The 23,905-nt window shown below is 38.7% G+C and overlaps 1 protein-coding gene across 3 annotated transcripts in view; it reads right to left on the minus strand.

The window, feature by feature from the left end:
- The window catches only part of Agbl1 (AGBL carboxypeptidase 1), an 809,509-nt gene that overhangs the window by 601,322 nt on the left and 184,282 nt on the right, over nucleotides 1-23,905 (minus strand). For all 3 annotated transcript variants that reach the window (XM_077800295.1, XM_077800297.1, XM_077800298.1), the window contains exons 10-16: nucleotides 23,706-23,822; nucleotides 22,085-22,650; nucleotides 20,483-20,566; nucleotides 20,174-20,260; nucleotides 17,534-17,682; nucleotides 16,029-16,116; nucleotides 7,854-7,998 (exon numbers count right to left, since the gene is read on the minus strand). In XM_077800295.1, coding sequence (XP_077656421.1) covers nucleotides 7,854-7,998; nucleotides 16,029-16,116; nucleotides 17,534-17,682; nucleotides 20,174-20,260; nucleotides 20,483-20,566; nucleotides 22,085-22,650; nucleotides 23,706-23,822 — 1,236 coding nt within the window. The remainder of the gene's footprint in view (nucleotides 1-7,853; nucleotides 7,999-16,028; nucleotides 16,117-17,533; nucleotides 17,683-20,173; nucleotides 20,261-20,482; nucleotides 20,567-22,084; nucleotides 22,651-23,705; nucleotides 23,823-23,905) is intronic.

Below are 23,905 nucleotides of genomic sequence, written 5' to 3' on the forward strand. Positions count from 1 at the left end.
CAGAAATCCTCACATTACTTTTTCTAAAATTCTCATGCATGTTGTACATGAGAGATGTTTTTTTTTTTTGAAATACATGGTTTGAATGAGAAACACTTCTAAATTACCTCTTCATTTTGTTTGCCTCTACTCAAACGTTGTAAAGGAGAAATATTGAAACTAAGAGGATAAACAAACATAAATTAAAGCAGGAATGGCAATAGTAATATATGACAAAGTCATATTCAAGATCAAGTGCATTAAATGGGATTTAAAAATCTTATTTTGATAAAGGGCACAATTCACAACAAACATATAAAACTCATAAATCTTAAGAATCAAATAACATGGGATTGAAATATATAACACAAAACTGTAGAAGGAGAAAAATAATTATACTAGGAAGGGGAAATTTTTAGAAAGCATCACAGTCTCGGAAAAAATTTAGTACAGAAAAGTAAAGACAGCATTTGAACAATACTCTATGCAAAATAAAGAGTATACAAAATATATGTCAGACTTCATCTTTACAGAGAACATTTTTTATTGTATTTTTCTCAAACATCCATGAAATTATAACAATAATTAATCATATATAGGGCTTTTAAAGAGTAAATCTCTTTCAAAAGGTAAAAAATAAAACATACAAACCACATTTTCTTAGCATTAAAAGAAATTAGACATAGGGAAAAATGGTTTTTAAAAGAGCAAAAATAAAACAACTATTTAGGGAATAGAAAAACATCTTCTTCAAAGAAGCTTACTAAGGACATTCATAAGTTGGAAAGCATATCAATCTTAAATTATTAATCAGAGCCCTAATATAAGAAATAGATGTCTGGGTAGCTCAGGAGAGATGGCATAGAATGAGAATAAAAATGCCCCATGAGTGTCAGCTGGGTCTCTCAGCCATCCTAGAAATGAGAAATCCCAGCACCTTAGTTAAGAGGAGATAGATAATGCTGGATTTAGATTTTACTCTCTGTGATTATAAACAAATCATTTTTATTACTTTCATAAGTGTCTGTATGAAAGCTGCTCCATTGTTAACTTTTGAAATTTGGACTTGGTGGCCCTTACCGCGCAACTACTAACAAGATCCCAGGCTCCAGAAAGTAGGAAGGAAACTTTGGGGCAGCATTTCCCAAAGTCTAGTCTTCAGAATGTTAGTAAGTGCTGGTGTATGAAAAGGAAGGGGAAGGAAGCAGATAATTCAGAGCCAACACACTTGGGAAAGGTGACTTCGATAAAATGACAATATTTTCATGGTTGTACAACTTCTCAGATTCTTTAATATGCCCTGTATGTGTGAAGAAAAACGAGCACACAGTGCTTCATGAATTTGTAGGACCATTAAATTATTTTTCTCTGAATATCTCAGGAATCAGGAATGTTACAGAATATTCTTTGGAAAATACTATCTTGATAAACTGTTTCAATCAGCTTGTGTGTGCCCCCTGCCCCATCACTTTAGTATGGGGCAGGGGGCACACACAAGCTCATTGAAACAAGTCATCGCTTGGTACTTGATACCAAGTGATTGAAAAATAACAAAATCTAGATTCTATAAATCAGATACAGGAGACAGATTTAGCAGCAAACTTTTCCATAGAAATCACTAAGCACCATTAGCCATGGAGAGAAAAAAGTCAAACCGGCATGATGGTGCCCACCATCCACAGCACTGTTGCTGTGCCATGCTCCCTAGCAGCCCATGCAGCAGAAGTGCTTTGAACATTCTCTTCCCCTATGAGTTCTCTGTTAACTTTTCCATTATCACATTTTCAATGATTAATAACATTACAACTCAACAAATGCCTAATCTTTTCACTTAAGCTTATTTTCTGTAAACCACAATTTGTCGCCTAGCCCTCTCCCTGCACTCCTCAATGAAATCCATCTCCCATTGGACCTCCCACAAAATGTGCACTAAATATGGAACACCTGCACTCAGAGGGGATTATTTTGGCTCCAGTCAGACAGAAGACCACTAGAAGTAAACCCATTATAAATTTCTGTTGGATTTCCTTTTGTAGACAATGGCATCATCTTCTTCCAGAGATGATCTCCAGGTGAGTACTCCCACCCCAGGTCCAGGACAGCTCTGTCTGATTGGATATTGTTGGGACCATTGAGGAGAGAATAAGGACTTCTGGATGAGTGTGCCAAGTGACTGTCATGATAGCCATGTGGAAGCCACGTGGGTGGGTTTCTTTATAAAAATGGGAATGAGTTCAAGGCAATTATGGCAACGACCAGAGAGGTTGTCTGCTTAAAAGAAAATCTTATCAGTGAAAGACATCAGGCCAATAACTTTATCCTGCAGCCTCAACACTGGAGTCTTCTGTCTCCCTTTCCTTTATCAACTACTCCCTTAAAACTTCCATAAAAGACTTGCCTCGACCTCAGCAGGTGACCCACTTGATGGCTGCTGACAGATTGGGAAGCACTGCGCACTTGAAAATCACTCATTTCTCATTGTTACCACCTACAGGACTGTACTCTCTTCCCCTAATTGAGAAAAAAGGTCCACCACTAAAGAGATGGCCTATTTTATTTGTGTGCTGCCTATTTCTCAGTTGTCACTTAAAAACATTCATCAGAGAATGAAGGACATTTTATCATAAGGGGAAAAAAAAAACAAACAACTTTTAGCAAAAGAAAAGTTACAATGTGCATTCTCAAATTGTCCCAGGCTGACAATACTACCCTCTCCAACTTAAAGGGACTTATATTTGGTTTCTTTGTTTTGTTGTTTTTGTCATTTGGTTGGTTGGTTGGTCTTTTGTAGTGCTGGGGTTCAAACCCAGAACCTCACACAGGCCAGGGAAGAGTCACAACCTCCAACTCCAGGGACTTAATTTAAGAATGAGAAAGGAAAAGGAAAAAAAAGAGTCTCTAGATATCTGCTCACAGATTTAGCAATTATAAAGAAAAGAGGACCCTATTATTCTTTTTCCACTAAAAATAAAGTTTTATTACCGATTATTTAGAAAAGAGAGCAAAGAGAAAATAATCATAATCAACTAACCTAAGAAAACCATCAGTAGGCTTTGGGTTGGTTTTTGGTCTTTGACTTGGATTTTCATATAACTTTTATTTTAATATAAATTTTGGAATAGGTATCCAATCAGTCCAACACAGGGGATGGCTACTACATATTACCATTTAAAAAAGAATAAATGCTCTAATGGTTACTACCTAGTATTGCTTATTATACAGAGGCACTTTGCTTATACTTTCCATGTGAAAGTGAACCTTCAAAGTAATCTCTATACTATCTGTTTTCATTTCATTTTATAGGTTAAAAAAAAAAAAGCCAAAGCTGAGAGACTATAAATACCTTGCCCATGGCTAAGAGTAAGGAAACAGCACCTGGACTCAAATCCAGGCCTGTCCCACTCAAATGCTATTCCTATCTCATGTTCAAGACCCTAGAATTTGGTTGTCCTTGTGGCAAAAGCCTAAACCATTCACATGCAACTTGACTCCTTCTGAATGGCCACTCATGTTTACCTCCCAGCTATCGAGCTCCTTTGTTGGTGCCTGTCTTCTGTTGTGGCCCATATGAGGACAGAGGTCTGTTTCTGATTACTCAGCTGTGCTGATTCAGAGCTCACTCATTGCATCTTTGACCTACTATGTATAAGTCAACGTTTCCTATTTGACATTTCTTAAACTCTGCATTTATTCTGAGACATTTATAAGATGTTATGCATATGATATTCTATGTCTCTTATCTTTCTCTGTCTCTGTCCACCCCGCTCTTTCCCTTCCCCTACACCATACTGTTTCTCATTTCTAAAGACAATAATAGTAGCATCTTCCACAGGGGCATTTGTATCTGATGAAAAACTCTTCTCCACTCTTTCCATAGAAAACTTGGAATGGAACTACCATTTAACCTAGTTATTCTACTCCTTGGTCTAAAGGACTTAAAAACAGCATACCACAGTGACCCAGCCACATCAATATTTATATTAATATAGCAGCTCAACTCACAATAGCCTAGGTGTTAAAACAACGTACGTGTCCTCTGATGGATGAATGGATAAAGAAATTTGGTATATATGCACAATGGAATAATACTCAGCCATAAAAAAGAATGAAATAATGGCATTTGCCAATAAATGGATGGGACTGGAGAATATCATACTAAGTCAAATAAGCCAATTTCAAAAAACCAAAGGCCGAATGTTCTCTCTAATATGTGGATGCTAAACAAGGGAGGGTGGGGAGAGGAAGAATACAAATCCATTAGATTACACAAAGAGGGATGAAGGGAAGAGAGGGAGAGGGAATAAGAAGGATGGTAGAATTAATTAGACATTTGTGTGTGTAAGTGTGTGTGTGTGTGTGTGTGTGTGTGTGTGTGTGGTGCTGGGGATTGAACCCAGGGCCTTATACATGTAAGGCAAGCACTCTACCAACTGAGCCATATCCCCACACACCCCCACCCCAGCCTTTTATTTGAACACATGACCTGGTAACTCCACATCATGTATAACCACAAGAATGTGATCCCAAATAGAATAAATTATATACTATGTACGTGTAATTTACCAAAATACATTGTGCTGTCATGCATAACTAAAAAGAACAAATAAAAAAAAGAGCCTTAAACTTTCCCAATACAGGGATCTGACCTATGATCACTTTTCTTGTTTCTTGCCAATTATTCAGTTCTAAGTTTTCAATAAGGACCCATTTCCTTACCTCCTAAAATATCCATCAGAAACTATCTTGGAGGGAAAAAAAAGAAAAGTGTCTTGGGGCCCCATTTTCAACCAATACTTCTGGCTACCTAGAGATAATCCATAACATACTCTCAATACTCTAACCAGTATTATTAACAATACTTTAACAGTCATTGCAATATTGATGTCCTGATATGGCTGATTGAAATAAACTCCTTTTGTTTGTTTCAGAATTATAATAATAATGTATTTCTTTTAGATTTACTTTACTGCTACCATTTGGACAACTACCCAACAGAACTGCTGGTAAGCATCTGGATCAATTTGAAAGAACAAAATACTAATTCTCTTATGTTAAAAGAATAGTAAAATTTTTAAAGTTTCAAAACAGTATTCATCATGACAAACACCCAACATACAGGTTCTCTGCTCTAAAAATGGCTGTAATTATTAAGCATAATTCACACTAGAAGAGATTTACAAATTGTGAATTCCACATGGAAATATGTTTTTCCCTCTTCAGCATAACCCTCGAGTGACATACAGTTAATTCTGCCCTTGGGGTACTAGACACATTTAATTTATTACTGATCTGTTGGAATAAAAACTGTTTCTTCTTAGGACATGTCCAAAAAATAAATGACTAGTGTACATTGCAGAATGTACTTATTCTGTTGGTGGTAGTAGGGTGAATTTTTTAAAGAGAGGTCACAGAGTCAATTATTATCTTAAATCTAGAGAAGACAAAGACCATGAGTTACTGGAAAGGTAAAACCTAAAATTGAGAATATATATTTTTCACTTTCAAGTGACAAATTGTCTTTCTAACCTTGTTTCACTCACTTAGGAGAAGTTAGAAATGATTCCTTTTCTTGTCTTTCTCACTAACTCTCCTGAAATGTCCACAGTCAGTATGCTAGGTAACAAGTCAACAAAGACCAATGAACAAAGCTTCTCTCCCCCTCTAAGTGGACAGAGAAGGTCCACTTGTGTGTGTCTTTTCTTGTGTTTCCTTGTGTTTTTTCTCCCTCCAAGATGAAATTGGTCCCCCCATTCACCCTAATGTTTCCTAAATCATGTCAGTTGTAAACTTTAGATACTGACACAGTCTCCAGAGAGTAAGTGGGCACCCAAGTGTGGTAGAAGCCTGATTGGAAGAGTTACAGATTTTGAACCAACTTGTAGGCACTTAGCAAGAGTCCATCAGAGCACCCTGGGATAAGAGCTGGACCATATTTGTCAAGAAACATTCTCCTTCAACTCATCCACATCCACAGCACTCAGCAACACAGACAAAAAACATGGATCAATGACTTCAGTGCTTCCATCAGAGATGCCTGTATTATCACACAGACCTACACAACTAGACTGCATTTTTTAGTAACTATGGTATGTGGTAGCAAGGACATTGAGCTAATCCCCGAACAGAAATTCTTCTGAACTTATTCAACATTTCTTCTACAGTGAAGTAGAAAGGCCACAGGAAGTGACATCAAAGATCAGTGTTCTATGCCCTGCTTGGCAGTTAGCCAGATGAAGGACTCGACTCCCAGACTTTGGTTTTTGCATCTATGAATGTTAAGGGTAAATTAGACAACTTCCCAAACCCCTTTGAATTCTAATGTTTTATACTGCCTGCAAGAATCTCAGCAGGGCCCAAGATATGCTAAAAAGTGGAAAGCACAGTGTCCCAGACCTGCAGTCTCTTCCTCTAATTGGAAAGGCAAACACATACTCAAAAAAGAATTCCCTTATGCTAAGGAACAATATTGGCCAAATTGTATTATTATATTGTGTGCACAAATGAATATGTAACAACAAATCCCTCCATTATGTATAATTATAATGCACCAATAAAAACTGTGGAAAAAAAAGTAATTTAACATTCGGAAAAAAGAATCCCCATCCCCAGTAGACATTTCATGCACAGCATTTCACAAGTGAGACCATAAAATCAGCTCATGAATCCTGCCTGTTCTCTGTCCCTAAAGGCAACAAACATGTTTTATAACAAACATGGCTTGTTTCAGCATAGCTTGTGATGCACATTTCTTGGATTCACTTCTTGAGTTCTCTAAGTGTGATACACAAATAATACTAGTTGTGTATCTTTTGCAATCTGGAAAACAGTAAAAATCTTTCTTTAGGCAAGACGACATATGGAGAGAAGGACAGATGCACTTTTGTGAAGTGGGTAGCCAAGTGGTGTAAGATGCGCCTGTTCGATGAGAAAATTTTCCATTTATACCTGAACATTCCTTTTGAACGGAAAGGTTTTTGTGGTTATTATCTTTTCCAATTCCTTATGACAGTCTTAAAATGAGAATGCTCATCCTTTAGGCTAAATGATATGTACACTCATAGGCACGCATATTATTATAAATATGCTAATAACATTTTGCTTGAACACAGAGGATGAAAATACTTTGGAGAAGATACTGTAGCTCATTAATCCTCAGGATTTCCATGAAATAGGTGGGGGAAAAGTCATAGTTTGCCAACTTTTTCAAACAATAGAAAACCTCATGTTCTAAGTAGTCCGGGTTCACTCAAAATTGGCTCATAAGGTTTTCTGTAGGGACTTAGAGAACACACAGGAATTCTGCATGAGTCTGGACTCACTTCTGCTACACTCCCCTCCTAAAAAGACCATAGCCAGTGATTCAGTGTTCTGTTCTCCCACTCTTCCCATTCCACCCTGATCCTTCCAGCACCCTTTAGTCCATAACCATAAGAGCCACTCCGGGAGTTGTCCAGTACCATCTCCCTGCCTGATTCTCCATTCCCTTCAAGGAGGGGTGCTTTAGATTTGCATCTCAGCTTCCTTGTGTGGTTTCATCCCAAGTCAATGGCAATCTGACTACTTCATGCTTAACTCAAGGACTTTTAAAAGCCAGGAGCCCTGAGAAATGCCCCCAGCTCCCACACTCAATCTGCCCACCTTCTGGGCTCTCCGAATATTACTGGTCATGGCTCAGCCTCATGCCCTCTCCAGGGAAGGAGATGGGGCACATGGAAAGCCAGGAGGTCAGTGATGATAAAACCTGGCTCCTCTCAGAAGGCAATAGTCCCCCTCCCCCTAACCACCCAGAATGCCAGCCAGGGTCTCCAGAATGTTCTCAGGAAAACTTCAGAAAGCCCCTTCAGCCCTGCTGGGGTCACATAAGCAGAAGTTACCATGAGGGCTGAGTAGGTGTAGGGATAGTGGTAGGCCAGGTAGCAGACATCCTCATCATGTGGGAAGGTGACCACAAAGGTGAGGGTATAATAGCACTTCCCAGATGTCCCATCGGTGGCAGCTGCCCTCTGGCGATAATGGTTTCTAAAGAAAGAGGAGAAGAGAAGAAAATGAGGGAGAGATTGGGAAAAGTCACCTAGGGTCCTAGATGCTATAAACTCAGGCATTATACGTGGCAAAATGAACTTCACTCAAAATATGTTTGTGGGTGAAATTTAGAAAACAGAGAAATGGGCAAGAGACTCACTGCCAGGTCATGAATCAGCTCAGCAATACAGAAACCTGGCCATCTTTCCCCCTCCCCAATTGTGGTATATATGTCATGAGCCTTTCCTGCTATGTCTGAAAATGAAGGCTATCAAGTCACTGAGCTAGAAAATAGAGATAAATGTAAATACTTCTGTGCTTTCTGGGATTCTACTGCAAACACACACTTCATTACCCAAATTTGGGTCCCCCAATCTGTCTTCAGACAACATAAGATGAAGCTCCTTCCTTTGCCTCCACCTCCCAAATCAATTTATTAGCAATCACTACTAAGTATTGAGTTCCAACTCAATTTTTAACATATCTCATCTTCTGTTATTATTGCAATAACCTATTGAGTGGATGAAGAAATGAAACTATAGAGAAAAATAAGGTCTCAAGGCAAGTAAATGATCAATACAAGACTTGAGCCTAGATATCTTTGGCTGGAAAGACTTTGTTCTTTTCACTATTTAATACTTTCTTCCCAAAGGAATATATTTGTCACCCCAAATGTGGCTCAGCTTCTTAAAGCTTGAGAATGCACATTTTCCTTTGTCAAAGATGAAGAACCAATTTTGATATTTCAGAGAACAGTATCAAAGTAAATTGCACCCAGAAGTACATTCCCAGCAATATTTTCACCACACACTGCCAGTTATGCTCTCATCTTGCCTGTTGATATTGAGACGGCTGTGCAGGTTTTCCTGAGAAATGTTATCATCAAGGCTACCTTACAATGCAAAATGCACTGGACACCAAAAGATGTAATCCCACCTTTGAACACATACAACATTGGCTTCCTGAACTACCATGGGTAGTTATTTCTCCCCCTAAACCCTTACAGGTTTAGGGGGAGAAATAAAAAGGATGAGGGAAGAAATAGTAGATGATTATTCCTATGTGTTCTTGCAAAATATAAAATATAGGTTACTATTTTCTGCTTTTTTGCAATCTTCATGCTAGTCCCCATGAAAGCAAAAAGAAAACATATAAGAAAGCAACTAATAGAAAAATCTCTTATTTCTTATGGTTTTGTGGTTTTCCAGTTTATATAAAACTAGGAATAGGAGTAAGAGAACCTGGTGATCCCACCAAATATAACATAATACATTTCACTTGCTTCAAATTCTGTCAACATGGCAGCCTGGAGCCTTGGTCATTCTAAGAAAAAGAGGGTACTCCATAACAACTCAAACCCTAAATGACTATTACCCAGCTTTTCAGCATCAGGTTAACAGAACCCATTTCCTTTGTGCTTTCCGAAATGGAACTGCAAAAGGGTATCTTTTCCCATGGTGTTATCTAAATTTTGATACATCATGGAGTCTACTTTTGCCACATTTTCTCAAAGGTCTGAAGTGTCTCCCAAAGCTAACACGGTGGTAATTAGAAAGTATGTAAAGAAGCAGATGACAGTTAACACACATACAAGGCACAAGTGCTCTCTTTCATTTGCTTTCTGACTTCACCTGTAAAGACTCCATTGCAAAGGCACACAACTCAGTTGATACCTAATTAAACAGCAGGTATCAGCCAGTTACAGCTCCTTGCAATGGAGCTGAATGAGCCAGGCACAACCAACCAAAGCATGGAAGAATGTTTCACCTGTAAGCACACACAAGTGAGTACGCACACGCACACAAGCACACACACATACATTCATGGATATTAAGACGGGGGAAACACCTAACCAGTGCATCACTGTTCCCATGTTATTTACCTGCAAAAAGTAAAAACAGGTTCTGCATCTTGACTCAAAAATAACAGATGCCCCTAAGGACCAGTAGGGATGGTCTTATTGCATGAGCCTTGCTTCTTCTTACATTTACCCACTGCTCTATTAAGTATGCTGAAGTCACATCACAAGCACATTTACCCTATGCTAACTCAACCCTACCCCTACTCAGCCATAGAAGAAAGGGAGTGAGAGTAGACAAGTCAATGAAATCTCTGTATTTATCCCAATGCACTCTCCCTCATCCAGAACAAACTGGGACTCCAAACAAAGAACAGCTACAGTGGAGTGGAAAGAAAAATAAAATGGGCTAAGTCTCACCTCATGGGTTTCCTTGGTTCTAGTGGCTGCAGGGAGGGAATTCAAATGGTAGTTTTGACTACATGAAATCTGCTTCTCACACCAGCATCACATGCACACCTAAGGTGTTACCCCCTGTAGCTTGCTGGTGTTAGCTCACCACTGACAAGCCACCCTTCCCCAGGAGGGAGTACACACTGCTGGAATTTAAGAAAACTGGATATCACTTCATTTAGCATGAATCTTGGCTAAAGTAGATTCAGTTACAACCTTAGTCTGGGATCTAAACTCTGGCTGAACCTAAAGCAAATGTCAGACTTCCCATTGGAGTCCCCTGGTGGCCACACTGTAAAAGGAACATCCAGAAGTTGAATCTATCTCCAGAAAAACTTTCTTCAGAGACCTTTGACCTTTCCCAAGACCTCCTCTAATGGGAAATGTCTGATAAATCTTTACAGTGAGGCACTTGGCTTGTGACAATTCAATTTGTCCATGATAGAGTGAGATCCCACCCATGACCTATTTTTGTTTTCTCGATTATGATGTGAACCTATGGGGGATGTTTGCAAGGCGGCAGGAACGTCTATCCTGCATATTTGTGATATTTTCCATGTTCTTCTGCATGGGAAGCCTTTTCTCACTTCTTCATCAGCTGACCCCTGTCCTTCCTTCAGGACTCAAAGTCTCCTCCAGTAGGAAGCCTTCCCTGACAGTCCCCTCACAGAGCTCTCATCACACTGTTGTCTTCCCCGCTGCCCATGCTTCATGGCAGGGATCAGGCTATGTATCCTTATGTCTGGCCTTTGTGCCTCATGCCTGGGCACAGCAGCTGTTGAAGTTTATAGAATAGATTACTCAGGAAGTCATAATTAGAATGCTTAATACATATTTTATCTCTTAACCTTAATGACATTATTATGCACATTCTACAGATGGGAACCTTGAGGCTTACAGATGTTAAATGACAGGTGTGATTCCACACAAGTACAGTAAACAGGATTCAATTTCAAGTGTGGGCTTAAATCTGAAACTAAGAGTTTTTTCATGTCTATCATCTACCTCTTAGTAATGGATTAAAGGGTGAGTAGTCTTTTGGCCCAATTCAGCAAGTAAAAATTTGAAGTTTCTATCTTTATAAATCAGGCCTATTAATTTAGAATCTAAAATAACAGACAGAATGTAAAATAATTCAGATGAGAAATAGTAAAAAGGATCCATATACTATGATTTTTTTTCTATCATTGGTGCTTGATGCCACAATCTTTCTACTAATTATTAATAATAGTTGTTAACATTCATTGAATACCTACTTTTCTAAGTTTTCTACATGTTCAGAATGGCTCCATAATTGCCCTTATTATCGCATTCTCATAGACAATGAATCTAAAGTTGAGAGAAGTCAAGATAATTTGCCTAAGATCACTCCATTAATGAGAGGTTGGAAATTCAATTCCAAGAAACTTCTCTGGTCAATCTACTCTTCCAGGTGTTAAAGGAGCCTGGCAAAATCAGGACGGCTCTCAGATTCTGCATTCACTGGATCTTAGATAGGCGGTCGTAGGTCAAAGGTGATCTGGGCTAGACAGATTCAAGTGCTCCACAGTTACAAGGCCCCCTCTTTTTGTCCCTTCCCCATATCATGTATCTTTGGAAGGATCTGTACTTTTGTAATCATAAAGCCTTCAATGAATCCAGGAGCAGAGTACACAAATGCATAGTTATGAACTTAAATCTATTTCCATTTGTACTTTAAAAATGCTGGGAAGTCATTTTTTTTTTCTGCATGTGCATGAATATTAGCAAATTCCAAGGCAGAGAGTGAATTAGATGATCTTACAATGATGATGGCCCTGTTTAACAAGAGTGCATCATTTCACTTAACAGGATCTAATAAGGCAGAGCAACCAAGTCTCCAGGCTTCTCCATGTCTGCAGCATCTCTAATATTCTATATAGCACCAAATCTCTCTCCTGAGATGCCTCGGAAGGATGCATGATGGCAGAGCTCTTGTATGACATTCATCTTCATGAGTGAGCTGTTCCATCTCCTCTCACGAGCGGAGATAAATGTCAGAAGAGATCAGCCGCTGTGTATTACAGGGCCACTCAGAGCGTGTAGCTTCCCTCCCGCTGCCCTTCAGCACCAAAATTACTGTAGACCAGAGCTGGGAGAGAATTGGAAAAGGTGTGAGGCTGTGTACAGGAGAGGGAGAAGCAGGCTATATGAAAGTAAATAAAGCAGAAACTAAAACTGTCCTTACTTATTTTTATGAGCAATATGGAAAAATGAGTCTGGCCATTTATGTTCTTCCATCTTGAGAGCCCTTTTTTATTTTCTAGCTGAGTAGTCTTCAGGGGGGGTGAAACACATGGGTATGATGGAAGGGGTAGGAGGTGCTCCAGGGGAGGGCAGGATGATCAACTGCACATATGAAAAAAAATATTAGAATTTCTCCTTAAATTTACAATTATCTAGGTAATAAGAAAGAAATTAAATTGTCTCACATTTAATATGTGGATTTACATGACTGCCCTTAGGCAGTCCTCTTCAACCTTATGTGATGAATAATTACAAAACAAACTACATAATGAGCAATCTCATCCACCCATCCCTGTGGTGTTCCAGGCATGGATTATGAAAAGTACATTAAATTCTACACCAACTATTTCCATGTGCCAGGTAGTTCAGTATCAGTGGCTGCACAGGCAGTCTCCCAAGGGAGGAGCAGGAATAATTTGCCCCTCCTCATTGTTTTGCTTTTGGCTTCTGGGAAGATATTTAAGTTTATGGAAGCATATTTTGATAGATTTACAGATCATATTATCTAAATTAAGCTAAACCTCTCAAAACAGAAAATTTTTTTTAACATTCTGCTTAGAAGCCATCAGTCAATAACTGTGCTAAATTGCAATCATAAATGATCAAGAAAAGAGCAGAAGGCCCATGGCCAACACCCTATCCTCAGTACAGTTCATGTGGGAAAGATCATCTAATTAGATCTGGAACATTAGTCAAAATTTTCAAAATTATCCAAAAGGCTACTTACTACTGTATTTTTCCCTTTATTTTCCTACATACACACACTTGTGTGTGTGTGATGGTGAATTTCACCATGATGGTGAATTTCACTATTGAAAGCTTAGTGTGTACTGAGCTTTCAATAGTATAAATATATAACAAAAAGTCTAATTTGTTTCATCATTTTCTCATTAAAAATTCTTCACTTTTTGCACATGTTCTAATGTACAATATATATTAGTCTAGTAATGCATGTGTCATTTATTTTAAAATAATTTAGGAACAAATCTATATTAGTAAGTACATGCATAACTATATATTACTGATTTAGATACACAGCCAAAATAATTTGGAGATTATTTCTAATGGATGGCAATCGGTCCCACAAAGTAGTCAATCCGCCTTCACAATTGCTCATCATTGCATTCAGAGGAAAAAAGGAAAAGAAAGGTGGGGTGGGGGCATCTCATGAAAATCTAAGGGAGGCCAGTAGAATAGAGGAAAGGGACCAGGGGAGGGAAAAGAAAAGAGAAGGAGGAAATACTGGGGAATGATATTGGGCAAATTTTACTGTTATATTTTGTGTATTTATGAATATGTAACAATAAATCCCACCACTATGTACAAGTATAATGCACTAATAAAAAATAGGGTGGAAAAGATACTCCTCCTCTATGGCTCACATTTCTCCCCACAATGAATACCCTGGCACCCACTTAAAACATAGCACTCTGTCTGGGAATTTAATAGCATGTTAGCAATAGAACTTCTGAGCCTCTACTACCAGATAGGACATAAAGAAATAAGGAGCTAAAGTTATACCAAACTGATAAATCACAGAGAATAAAGGCAGGAATGAAGCAAGCAAATCCTCTAAAGCAAATCAACTCAAAGATTGTGAGGCCCAAGTAAGGAGAAAGATATTGCTTAATAAAAGACATTTTATAATAGAGAAAGTGTTTTGATTTGTGGGTGAACAGAGATTACATGTATCTATTCTGTTGTTACATCACATTATTGGAAATATGTTAACATAATGTGATGAATAATTGTAAAACAAACTACATTGCAATGTGACAATCTTATCCATTCATCTCCCTTGTATTCATGGCTGGAATGTGAAAAATGAATTACATTATACATGCACAGTTTTCATCTTGCCCCTCTATTGCTCTTTAATCACACAACAATTGTCTTGTTAATGAATCTAGAAGCTATTAACACTGGCTTCCTTTAGGCTAGGGATGTGCTTTGGGATGTGTGGCTTCTTCCTTCTCTTCACCCACACCTGGTCCCCTTGAGGTTGCTCCCCAATTCCAAGAGAAGCATCCTCCAGGAAGAGCTTTCTCCCATGGAGAGAGGACATAAAATGATATTTGTCTAATCTCTTAATAAATTCCAGGTCCGGGCCAACTTTTAAATTGGGCCTTTCAAATTTACTCATGGTAACTAATTTCAGAAGAAACCAAATGTTATTCTTGGCACACAAAGGTCCAAATGTAGGTTTCCATATTTTTCTCTATAATTGTGAATGCTACAACCTAGACAAATTTTAGCCTAATTCTCTTTGGAACAAAAAGAAATTCCGGAGAGTCTTAAGGTAAGAGGGCCAGAGAGTGATTACCATTTAGGTGGATGGAAATCCAACAAAGTTCTAATATTTTGATTCCTTCTCAAGAATATATGAAAAATCTATTTGGATTCATGTCTTCATATATCAAGGACTGAACACTGCCAACTCTTATATTACAGACTGTTAGTCAGCCCAGCTATGTTTTGTAGACTGTCATTATCTCTGGGGTGATTTCTGCCTTTATCTAACAGAGCAACAAGATTCTTGACCTTTCCTATCTATCAATACAGTCCTTACAGTCTCAAAAGCCAAGAAGCATTCAGTGTACATACCCTCCTTGATATTGATAGTGATAACAATCCTAAACTATAGAATGTCTGGTAATAGTCCCCCCACCCACCAGTTCTCTTATTATCTTAAAGATAAGACTTACTTTATCCATGAAAATAAGAACTAACCTATCATTTTTTATAAAACCCTGGCAAGGAGCTAATAAGGAATTATGTATATTCTACCTGTCCTAACAATTCCTATCCTTTTACTTTTTTCTTATGTACTTCAATTTTATTTTCCATCTAAAAAATGCACTCATAATCAATTCATGGGTCTGGAATCCATTTCTTTCATCAAAACGAAGAAATAGGGACAATTTAAATTTCATTACAACTTTGCAGGATACATTGATAAAACTGACTACTGATCAAAGTCTGAAGATGAATATTGTAGCCCTTCCCTCTTTTATTATCTTTTACTCAAAAACTATCTTGCTATGGAAGAGGAGTTACTTAAGTGTGTCTGCCACATACTCACTCCCCTATACTTTGGAAAGTGAAGCACAGATGGAAAAGAAAATGTCAGAGATTTTCAGACTTTTTTTCACTGGGCCCAGTGAAAATGAATAAAGAATTAATGTCTCATGTACTAATTACAGATAAAATCTGTACAACTCTTAATGTCTAACAACAAAAGTTAGATGTGCATAAATGAAGTGTTAATGTACATACATGAAGAGAAACCATTTTTCAGCAAATCTAAATATGTTTCTTGTTTTCTACTATGAGTGCTGTTTCACAAGCTTCTATCTCTAAAAGGCAGGGCATTTGCCATTGGGACAGAGGAAAAAGTATGACAGACAAGCACAGATTACTGGTGCTTATAATATGAATATGGAAAAGCAAGAAATTAAGAGGGAATGACAGAGAAAAGGAAGTTAACAACTTTCTCAAGCCTCTCACTTACTTGTAATAACAGATCTCATTGCCTGTCCGTATCCAGCTGGGTCTGCCAAGAAGAGCCTCCTTCACAGAGTACAGGGTTGGCTGCATCCCTTTGTAAAATAAAACCAGGATTTAATCCATGAGGGAAAGTGGGAGAGGAGATTTTAAAAGATAAAAAAAAAAGAAAAGTGAGTTGTAGAAGGTTGAAAAATGGCCCCCAAGGATATCCAGATCTTAATTCCTTGACACTGTGAATGTTAACCAATGTATGACCAAAGAAAGAGACCTTGCCAGTCTGACTAAGTTTGGGATCTTGAGATGGGAAGATTGTCCTGGTGGCCCTATGTGCAATCACAGCTGCTCTTGTGAGAGGAAGGCAAAGGAAGTTTTGACTAAAGAAGAGAAGCAACATGACTAAAGCAGAGAGAGATTTGAAGGTGCACTGTTGCTGGTTTCAAGAAAGGGCCATGCACCAAGGAATGCAAGGAATTTATCTTCAGAAGGTAGAAAAGTAAAGGGATTCTCCCCTAGCATCTCCAAAGAGAACACAGCCCCACTGACATGCCCTTTATCCCAATTGGAAATTGATTTGGACTTAAGGATACCAGCATTGCAAGAGAACAAATTTGTCTTGTTTTAAAGCACAAATTTATTATAGTATCCACACAAAGCAAATACAAGAGTTAAAGTTCATATTTTCTTTCTACGGCAATGAGAGTCTATTTAGTCCTCACAAAACAGAGGCAGGATCTCATGCTTGTAGCTAGATATTGGGAATATTTATTCCTTATTCAAATCTACCCAATAAAGTAGTATATGAGTTAGCGCCAACACGAGAATTTCCTATTCCTAGAAATATTCGAAATAAGCAAGAGTTATTGTTTAATCTTGTCTCTTGAATGTCCTTTGCAAAATAAACCACAGGTATACAAGAGAATTCAAGATTTTTTTCAGAGTTTTCTGAGAGGGTAAAACTGTGTTGCCCAATTGCATTTTGATATTCTCATGTTGTGACATATAGATTAGCACGTTTGCTCCTGTGGGATTTTTGAAGATAGGAGTAAATGAGAACATTCACCAATCTCAAAAGCACAAGGTCGGGTGTTGGGGATGTAGCTCATATAAATCAGAGATGGAGTTCTTGCCTGGCTCATGTGAGGCCCTGGATTCAGTCCTTAGCATTAACACACATACCCCCCAACTCATTCCCACCAACCATCCCCACATGCAAAAAAATAAATAATAATAATAATAACAACAACAACAATGTTCAAGGTCGAGCAAGGGAATCAGAACATAGTTGAGTGTTTCATGCACTAATAACATTCCATGTCAGAGTGAGGATTCCAGAAATTCCTCCATATTAGCAGTGTGCCATTGGTTGGCCACTCCATTGCCACACAGGCAACCAAAGTGTGTCAGACCAACTTCAAATCCTCTGGTAATGCACACAGGTCTTTTGATAATTTAAAAGTCAAGAAATTCATGATACTATCAAGAAAACCTCTAATCCCCAAGGGTCCATACCATAATTAAACTGGCTGTTGGGCTTCTCACAGTTGATGATGTTGAAGCGGTAAGGGGTGTTGGCTCTCATACCGCTCACCTTGAAATAGAACCATTGCTGGTGCTGGCAGCTGTTCACATCAGCATTGATCAGCAAGTCATACTCAAACCTACAGAGTCAGAAGCAAGACTGAAGGGTTATTTGGAACATCTTTAAGGTAAATGAGAATCTATGTGTCTCAAGTTCTGGGTTACAGATCTCAGAATCTATAAGAAGAATCACTGACAGAACTGTAGCACGTCTTTTCACTAAACTATAGTGAAGTTTCTGTTCAACTAGGAAAATGCAATTTTCTCAGGAAAATTCAGTAACATCTGCTTTGGATATGCCAAGACTATGTGAGGTTATAGACATTAATTTTGAGTCTCAGTTTCCTTATATGGAGAATGGAAAGCGTCTAAACTCAGAGTGCTGTTTATAAAGTTTAAATAGTATAATGGATACAAATCCCCTCACAGAGCTAAAAACATGAATTAGACGAGCATAACAGAGGTTGTTTGTGCATTTTTTTCATTTTAATTGAGATATAACTTACATGCAGTGAAGTACAGAAATCTTAAATGAATAGCTCAATGGATTTATTTGCATCTGGATGCACCTGTGCTGCCAGATATAGACAATTATACAGATATAGGACAATTCCAGTACTCCAGGAGCTCTTGTCTGTCCCCTCTCAGTTGCTGTGTTTCCAGAGGTAATTAATTTTCTGAGCTCTAACTACAGAATTTGCTGTTTTGACTAAAACATTATTTCTAGGAAATTTCATTTTCAGGAATAATATTGTCCCATCCTCTTGGTACTCTTTTTGAGTTGTTGTTCTAAAATGGGAAAATATTTTTTCCCTAACCCATGCATATGTTCCCACTCTGGATCCCTAATAAATAACATTATATCATGAGTTTTGTGGAAGTGCAAAGCTTGGTATAAGACATGTGAATGCGGACTAGAGCTAACTGATGAAATCCCACCCCTCATGCAGGACTTGTAAGGACCATGCTCTAACTATTTAGCTCACTAGGCAATGAATGAAGCAAACTCACTGAGTAGCACTCACAAGGACAATTCTGTAAAGTCACAACCCTTAAATTATGCACTATTCCCACAGTACTTTCTCTAAAAAGTGATCAGAAAAATTTTTTCCAGTAAGTAGTTTGTTTTCCGTCATTTGTCTCCATTACCTTGGGCATGACTGAGTTTAGGAGTCTACTACTATCTGGTCAAAAGCAGATGTAAAGAGAAAGACCTGAGCCTAGCCAGCTGTTCCCAAACAAACTGGACTGAAAACTGTCCAACCAGGAGACTGCTAATCAGATATTATCTCTGGGATTCCCTGAACATGAATTTAGAGAGAAGGAATAAGAAAATAGGAGCCATAGGAAGAAGTAGAAGCTGAGCTGACAACAGAACCAGAAGTAGACTGAACAGCAGTCTGGACATGACTGTCCCTTCCCCCTTATAGCCCAAGTAGCTCAATTTGTCTCTGTCTTAAATATTGAGCTGGAAATAACTAATGTGCAAAATCCAAAAACGAAATCACCTTTCATCTCATCCCCAAAAGAACAACTTCAAAAATGATTCCTTAAGTGCCTATAAAGCAGGTCTTAGCTACCCTAAGTTCTAGTCACGGTGAACATGCATCCCTGAATAAGAACTTATGCTGAATGAGTGCTTACCATGTGCTAGGCACTATCCTAAGAGATTTATGTATATTATTTAACTCTCGTGAACCACATATGAGGTGGGTATTATTATTGTCCTCATTTTGTTGGAGGGAAAATGAATGTTTGGAGTTAGTTGGGCGACTAGCTCAAAGGCACCTGTTGGAAAGGGATTGCAGTGCCCTGTGCTGCTCATGACAACATCTGTGGCCACTATACCATTCACGGCCTGGACTGTGGTTTTCAGAAGTTCACCCACAGAAGACAGATTATATATCTTGCCTTTTGGCATACGGAAAATATGGTCCACCCTTCTATAGAACAAAGAATGATAGGTAATTTCATGAGAACAACCATCTCTTCAACCAATGAAAAAGATTATGTCCTTCCTTTCAGTTTATCTATCCCTTATATGTCCTTATCTATGGAATCCTTTTCTATTAATAACAGCTCCATCAGGTTTTTCCAGAGACATATGTACTGCGCATTTGCTTGAATGAAAGATGGACAGTCCATAATTGCTGCCACCTAAGTACACAGCTGTGGCACATCAACAGACTTGGAGTGGTGTAGGAATAGGGAACACTTCATACCTTTCCATGTCAACATGACCCGATAAGTGTCCCAGTCAAAGTGCTCTCACAGCCAAATGTGGACCTACTATCTGAATTAAGACATGTTTATTCTTCTACTGAAAAGTTCACTTTGCTATGACATTAGCCTGTGAGATCTCTGGAGGCATGCTGGTAAATGTTTAACAACTGAATCAGAGAGGAAAAACCTTCATGTATAGTATTTTCCAGTTTTCATGGGGTAGACATTCTTACCATGGCTGATTTCAAGCCACCAATGTGAGGTCACTGAACACAGAACGGTCAAGAGATAATTACAGCCTCCTCTCCCGGCCTGCCAAGAACTACCCCTGTGGTCTTCCCTACTTACTCACGCACTTGGATGGCTTTGCGAAGATTTCCTGACTCAAACTTGGAGAAGAACCTTAGGCAACTGGAAGCTGTGTCTTGCAAAGGCCTGTAATGAAATAGAGAACCTGTGAACTTTCTTATTGTCGTTCTTGGACACAGTTAGACACCTTCTTAAAGATAAAGTTTCTCTTACAGATATTTAACCTGATTAGTCGCCATGATGTTTTCAGGAGTAGGAATGGATTATTAACATGAAAAACTACTGTCTTCATGCAGTCTCACAGAATTTTCCATACCTACTATTCCATAAATATATAAGACCACTTACCAAGGCTCATCTAAACTAAAGATAACTTTATTTATAATATCATTTGGCTGGATGAACCTTCGGACATCCTCAAATATCTTGATCCTAGAAAGGAAAATTGGAAACATTTTAAGTGTTGACCCTCATTCTCTACCCAACTTCTCTAAGGTCCCCTGGGAAGGGCCCTGGGAGTCATTCGAGACATATAAAAGTTTATCGATGCCCTAATCTTGGGCTCAAAAGATACAAACAAAACTGCCATACCTTCTTCTCTTCTTTATTAAAAATTAAACTATGAGCAGTATAGTTTGAATTATTCTATAACAAACCATAGGACTAGAAATAACAAAGATGTTAGATTTCAGTGAGGGGATTCTTGTTTGGAGAGTTTTGTGAAGAGCATTTGGGCTAGTGTACTTTAACTTTTCTGACTATATACATAAGGGATTCCTTTGCATTGAGGCAGTTTTGAGGGAAACATCAGGCATATTGACTATTTTCATGATCAAGGTTCATAAAACTCGGATGGCTTCTGTGTTTTTATGCCATGTAAATTCATTGGGCTCTGTGTGCTCCAGCAGGCTGAGGTCAGTCTCCTGTCTGAGAAATAATATTGGGAAAATTTAAGTAAGAGAAAGGAAAGAATCTCTGAAGGACTTTGAGTTCCTTTCTTACATTTCCAATCCAGTTCATTGAGGTGAGATGAACAAAGAGTGAGGAAGGACTGGAAATAAAGGCTGGACTGAGAGGGGAGATGATCTGTGCAGGGATAATATTGTGCAAAACAGCCTCTGACATGATTTTCTCAGGAAGGTGAGCATGGCAGATAATGTCCTAGGGATGAGGTCAGAGAATTCAATCAAGAACCCATGTGGGAATCAACCATCAAGAGAATCATTTGTTGGAAATAAAACTTTCTGATCTGTATACTTTGGCTTAGTAGATACACTTCTTTTTTTCAAGGAGAATATTTTTTTCCTCATTTTTATTGGTTTTTATTTTAATCTCACTATGCTAAACCAAAGACCTAGCTCTCCTACATTCTGGGAATAATCTATCACTCATTATTCTGCCCCGAAGGGTATGGGTTTTCTGTCCCATTCCCTCCTCAAAGATGCAGCAAACTCATTCTCCAAACCAAGCCAGGGTCTGTAACATTGGGGCAATGGGATGGCAATATACCACCTTTCTATTAGCAAGAAGTCAGATTCCAATGTGCAGTAAACAAGCAAAACACTCCCAATAATCAGGTTTTTTCCCTAGTATTCAATAAATATATAAACATTTAAACATTCTTTTTAGAAAAGATTCCAGTATTTGGAGAAACTAGATGACCTTCCCCTGTTTTGTGGTTTACAATGAGTATGGGGCAAGGGGCTTTATTAGAATCATCCAAAGAATTTTTTGGTCAGGAAACACAAGCCTACCACTTCTCCATCCTCGACTCTGCAATGCCCTAGTAGGGAAACAAGCATTTATGGTGGTAAAAGTTTCCCAAAGGGCTTCAAAATGTTCTTGACTAATGCTTACTTTTCTATAGCAGAACTATCTGTACAAATGATTCCACCTGTAAAAATATTAAAGAAGAGAAAAGTACAGATCCTAAGTCAGTAGCACCATTACCTCTGGACTCCACATTTGCGTTCCAACATGTACTGGGCAGAGGGAGGTGGACAGTGCCCCCAGAGATCAGGAAATGCCACCATCTTGAAGTCCACCACAGACCTGGTTCTTCTGGCTTTGGCCATATAAAGGCAGGGATCATGGAAAGGGATATGCTTGGGATGTAGGTGCAGAAGTTTATCTATTGCTTCACCAGCTTCTCTAGGACTAGAGGAATTGGAAAAGGAGGCACTCATCCTTGGGCAAGAAATAGCTTCTATGTCCCAACCATCCTCTTTTGGGGAAGTCTGAATGTCAGGGATATCGTTTCCAAGAGAATCTATGCCAAGACCATTGGATTGCACATCGTGGTGTATGTTCTTTATGGGTCTTTTCTTGGAGGACCTTCCCATCTTCACCATGCTCAGGAGAGAAGTCTGGACTGTGTCTTCTTTTTCTTGCCCCCAGGAGGTTTGGTCCTTCTTCAAGCAGTGCTGCTTTGGGGAGGCAGCAGTGGGAATGTGGTGGTGATTGGTGTTCTGAGAGTCTTCAAAGTTTGCATCATCTCCAAATTTGGACTCTAGTTCCTTGGGGTTTAGAGTGGAAAAGAATATGTCAGTGTTTCTTTGCAAGTAGAGAATACACTTTGATCCCTATCCTCACTCTCTGGGCACAGAGCTAAGCAAAAATGTGAATTGGGAAGCTTTTTCTAGCATCAGCCAAGGGAAGATTAACATTTAAGAGTCAAAAAAAATGGTAGAATCATACAAACTCATGTTTGGGAAGGGATTTTGGTGGATCTAGTACACTTCTATATAGTACATGAATGTATGTATGTCTTCTCCAAATTCCCACTAAATTTCAACCTAGTTGAACAACTTAATTTATAGGGCCTCACTGAAACCCAGAGTGAAGCCTTTCATAGTGCCCCAAAGGTAATGCACTTTTTTTAGGACAATTCTGATTATTAAAAGAAAGTCTTCCTAACACTGAATTGAAATTTGTTTCGTTGCAACTTTCACCACCAATAGTCTTTGGTTTTCTGGAGTGAAACAGAACATGTTAACTCCTTTCTATATGCAACTAGCTATGCCCTTTGATGTGGCCAAACGCATTATTTATTAAGAACTATAAAAAAAACAGAGATCAAAAAGCAGGTTTAAAATCTTGATAGCAGCAACATCAATGGCAGCAACTAGGCACTGGAGTGACATCACCAGGTGTAAGGTTCCTTATTTGCTTCTATTGACAAATCCAGTCTGGAATCAGGATGGCCACCATTAGAAGTCCATCTTTTTAGCAAGAGAACAATTAAATCATCAAGGATGTTCACTTGCTATTTCAGTAAATGGGGCCAGGATACCTTGCCCACTAACCAATAGGTCATACTGTGTACTTTCACTCTACTGCCATCCCAGGTGTAGGGTGTCAGACTGTAGAAACTGGCCATGCATCCCACCTTGGCCACCATTTTCAAATTTTTGCTTAACCTTCTGCTGTTTTCTCAGAAGGAGCCCAGAAGCAAATGGCTCATGATAAGCAATGTTTTACATCTGGACACTCTGTTTGGCTTGGCCTCCCAGGATCTGTAAAGAACTCGCCATGCATCACCAAGGAGCAGAAACCACAGTCTGTGTCCTACCTGAAAGCTATAGGAGAGCTCCAGACACATTGCCTCATATTGCATGAGTTCCTCTTCAGGTCGGTCAAGCCCAGGCTTGGAACTCAGCTTGTCCACATCAGTTTCCAAGTCATCATACTACAGAGGGATATTTAAAGAACAGGTTACGGTCATGACATCCACCCTGAAAGGCAACAAGACAAGATGCAATGTTCTTCTTC

The sequence above is a fragment of the Urocitellus parryii genome, chromosome 6, assembly GCF_045843805.1.
Source record: "Urocitellus parryii isolate mUroPar1 chromosome 6, mUroPar1.hap1, whole genome shotgun sequence".
Lineage (NCBI taxonomy): Eukaryota > Metazoa > Chordata > Mammalia > Rodentia > Sciuridae > Urocitellus > Urocitellus parryii.